This window comes from Emiliania huxleyi, assembly GCF_000372725.1.
Source record: "Emiliania huxleyi CCMP1516 unplaced genomic scaffold EMIHUscaffold_293, whole genome shotgun sequence".
NCBI lineage: Eukaryota > Haptophyta > Isochrysidales > Noelaerhabdaceae > Emiliania > Emiliania huxleyi.
Window position 1 is genome coordinate 36861 of NW_005199828.1, and position 2862 is coordinate 39722.

General features: G+C 70.1%; 1 protein-coding gene across 1 annotated transcript; it reads left to right on the plus strand.

Annotated features, from left to right (window-relative positions):
- Positions 1-1104: 1104 nt before the first annotated feature.
- On the plus strand, positions 1105-2836 carry EMIHUDRAFT_239675 (hypothetical protein; the record flags this gene model as incomplete). The annotated part of the gene is made up of 5 exons (XM_005775780.1): positions 1105-1260; positions 1335-1778; positions 1852-2107; positions 2194-2496; positions 2793-2836. 5 exons carry the CDS (start codon positions 1105-1107, stop codon positions 2834-2836), a joined length of 1203 nt encoding a protein of 400 aa, XP_005775837.1.
- Positions 2837-2862: the final 26 nt, after the last annotated feature.

The window sequence follows — 2862 nt, forward strand, 5'->3', positions numbered from 1 at the left end:
CCGCCGCTGCCGGCCTCTTTGTTCGGCCCGAGGGCGGCGTCCACCGGAAGGGGAGCAAGAGGGCGCGGCAGGGCGGCAGCCGCCGCACTCCCGCCCCCTGGATCGCATCGCACTATCGCCCTCGCACCCGCCGGCGCGCCTCCGGCCGCCGCCGCACCCGCCGCCGCCGCGCCCGTCGCCGCCGCGCCGGCTGCCGCCGCGCCCGCCGCATCCAGACTAGCGCCGGCAGCCGCAGCGCAGACGGCGGCGGCAGCGCCAGCAAGGCCGCGAGCACAGCCGCGGATCCCGCCGGGACCGAGGGCGCCCGCTCCCCGCCGCGCCACCCCGCCGCCGGCGGCGGCGGCGGCAGCGCCGGCGGCGGCGGCAGCGCCCGCGCCGGCGGCAGCGCCGGCGGCTGCGGCAGCGCCCGCCCCCGCGCCGGCTGCCGCCCGCGCGCCCGCGCCCGCGCCCGCGCGGCGTCCGATGCTGCTCTCTGCGGGCCTGTTGCGGCGGCCGACGGCAGAGGCGGAGGAGGAGGCGGAGGAGGAGGTGCAGCCGCCAGAGGCGCGAGGGGAGCAGCCCGGGGGCAGGCGGCCACACACGCCTCGCTCCCCACCGCCCGCCATGCGCCACGCAGGCGCTGCGGCCAGAGCCGGACGAGTGGGAGTACGGCGGGGGAGACGCAGACGACGGCTTCGACGAGGGCGGGGACTACTGACCGCTGCACCGGGGCCCGGACAGAGACTCTCCAGGGACCTAGCTCCTCTCCGGCCCTGGCTCGCCCCGACTCCTGCACACGGCCAGCTTGTTGGGCAAGGCGCGTGTGTGGGCGGCCCCCGACTCTTATAGGTCCTGTACGGCCTTTATGTACCCATGTTTGTTGTTTCACCGCGCGGAAAACGACCAGATTTCCAGAGATAGCGGGTTGTTTGCTGCTCCATACTGGCAACTCTCGAGACATAACTCATAAGCACCACGCCTTAGACTGAACGCCTCCGCCGCCTCCTCTTTGTGTGTGTGTGTGGGGGGGGTCCCGTGTTATATCGGCCTCGTCACGATTTCGGTCTCGTCTCGTCGATTTTGAGCCCCTTCCGCCCCTACCCCCCGCGGCCTCCCCTCAACTCCATGTGCGGAAACTTTGGCCTCCTGCTCCTCCTCCCCGCGCATCGCCGCGCGACGCTTCGCCTGCTGCGCAAGATGCTACGCATCACCATGATACGCGGGGCGCAGTCGGCTGGGATAGCGACGTACGATCGCTCCGGCGTGGGCTTGCGCTGCAGAGTCGTGACCTCGAGGACGTGCTGTTCAAAAGATTTTCGCTGTGCTACGCCGACATGACCTGCGGTCTGTTTCAGGGCCACACCCGCTTCGCAACGTCTTCCGTCTGCAACATCGCTGGCTGCCACCCGCATCAGTGGCTACCGCGATCAAAGCAGATGGCGTGGAGGCTCGCAACAAACACAGCATACCGCTTTGTTTGCGAGCGCCGCAGCGTCGAGAGCTTCATCACGCACAACGGCGACTGCGACGCCTTCACCATCCACGGCAACAAGTACCTTTATGCCATCGCGGACCTGCAGCTCCTCCTCGTCCGCCTTCTGGGCCACCCGATTCCGAGCGACGTCGACTCTGCGTGCGTGGCAGGCCTACTAGACATGCTACGAACCAAGGGCGTCTGGCTGGCCTCTGTGCGCTATGGCTACCTTTTCGGCGCCCTTTCGACCGCCGGCTCCCTGCACGGCCGCAGCCATGAGCTCGCGAGCGCCGCACAGCTCGAACAGCTCGCCGATGCCTTCGCAGTGGCAAGCGCAGTGCACGCGCGCCTCCAGCAGCGCGGCAGACGCCGCCTCCGCCGAATGCGTCCTCCTCGAGGCGGTTGGCAAGAGAATGGTGGAGCGCATGCAGGAGCGCTTCGCAAGTGCCCCGCTAGCCGGCATGCTGCCGCTGCTGCAGGCTGAGCTGTCACCTGGCAGCGGGCGGCAGCACACGGGCGAGGCGCAGCGGCAGCAAGCCGCGGCTGTTCGGCTCATCGAGTGTGCCGTCTCCGCCTTTCTCTTTAGTGACCTGCTGCGTGCTGCGCTCGAGCTGCTGCACAACGCCGATGGCTCATCGGCGTTTTTCTTTTTTCGTCGTCCTTCTCGAATACGAGTAACACCGAACCACCCCAACTCTCGCACGGAGACTTGGTCGGGCAGACTGTGTACATGACGCGAGGCAACCAGCGCGACATCGACCGAGCCCGCGCGGCGGCGAGAGCAAAGGCGCACGCCGGCGGCTCGTCCACGCTCAAGGACGCAGAGGACCACGCCAACAAACTGCGAGCGAAGCAGGCTGCAGCCGAGGAGAGGCGAGAGGCCGAGCGGGCGGCTGCAGCTGGGGACCAGCCCGCGACTGGGCAGTCACGCCGAGCCGGCGGGGAGGCGGCCGATGCGGATAAACGCGAGGCGCTGCGCGTCGCGCGCGAGGCGGCCGAGGCGGATCTCATCAGAGAGCAGGAGGAGGCGCGCGCGCGCTCGGGTGCCGCTGCAGCTCCCGCTACAGCTCGTGTGCTCACGCTCCCGCCAGCGAGCAAGGCGGCGCCGCCGCGGCCTCAGGCGGGCAGCGGCGCGGCGGCTCTGGCCGCGGCCACCAACGGGCACGCCCTGTGCGCCCAACGCGCCGAGAGCGGCGGCAGCCACAGCGGAGCTGAGGGCGACTCAAGCGAGCAGAGAGACGACGCGGGAGATCAGAGCGATCTGCTCGAGGCGGCCTCTGCGGACTGGCTGCTCGAGCAGCTGGCGGACGTGGCGGACGGCGACCGCGCCGTCGTTGAGGCTGCCGTCTCTCCAAGGCAGATGCCGCTCCTGAGGGCGAGTGATGCTAGATGCGGAGAGGCGAGGGAGG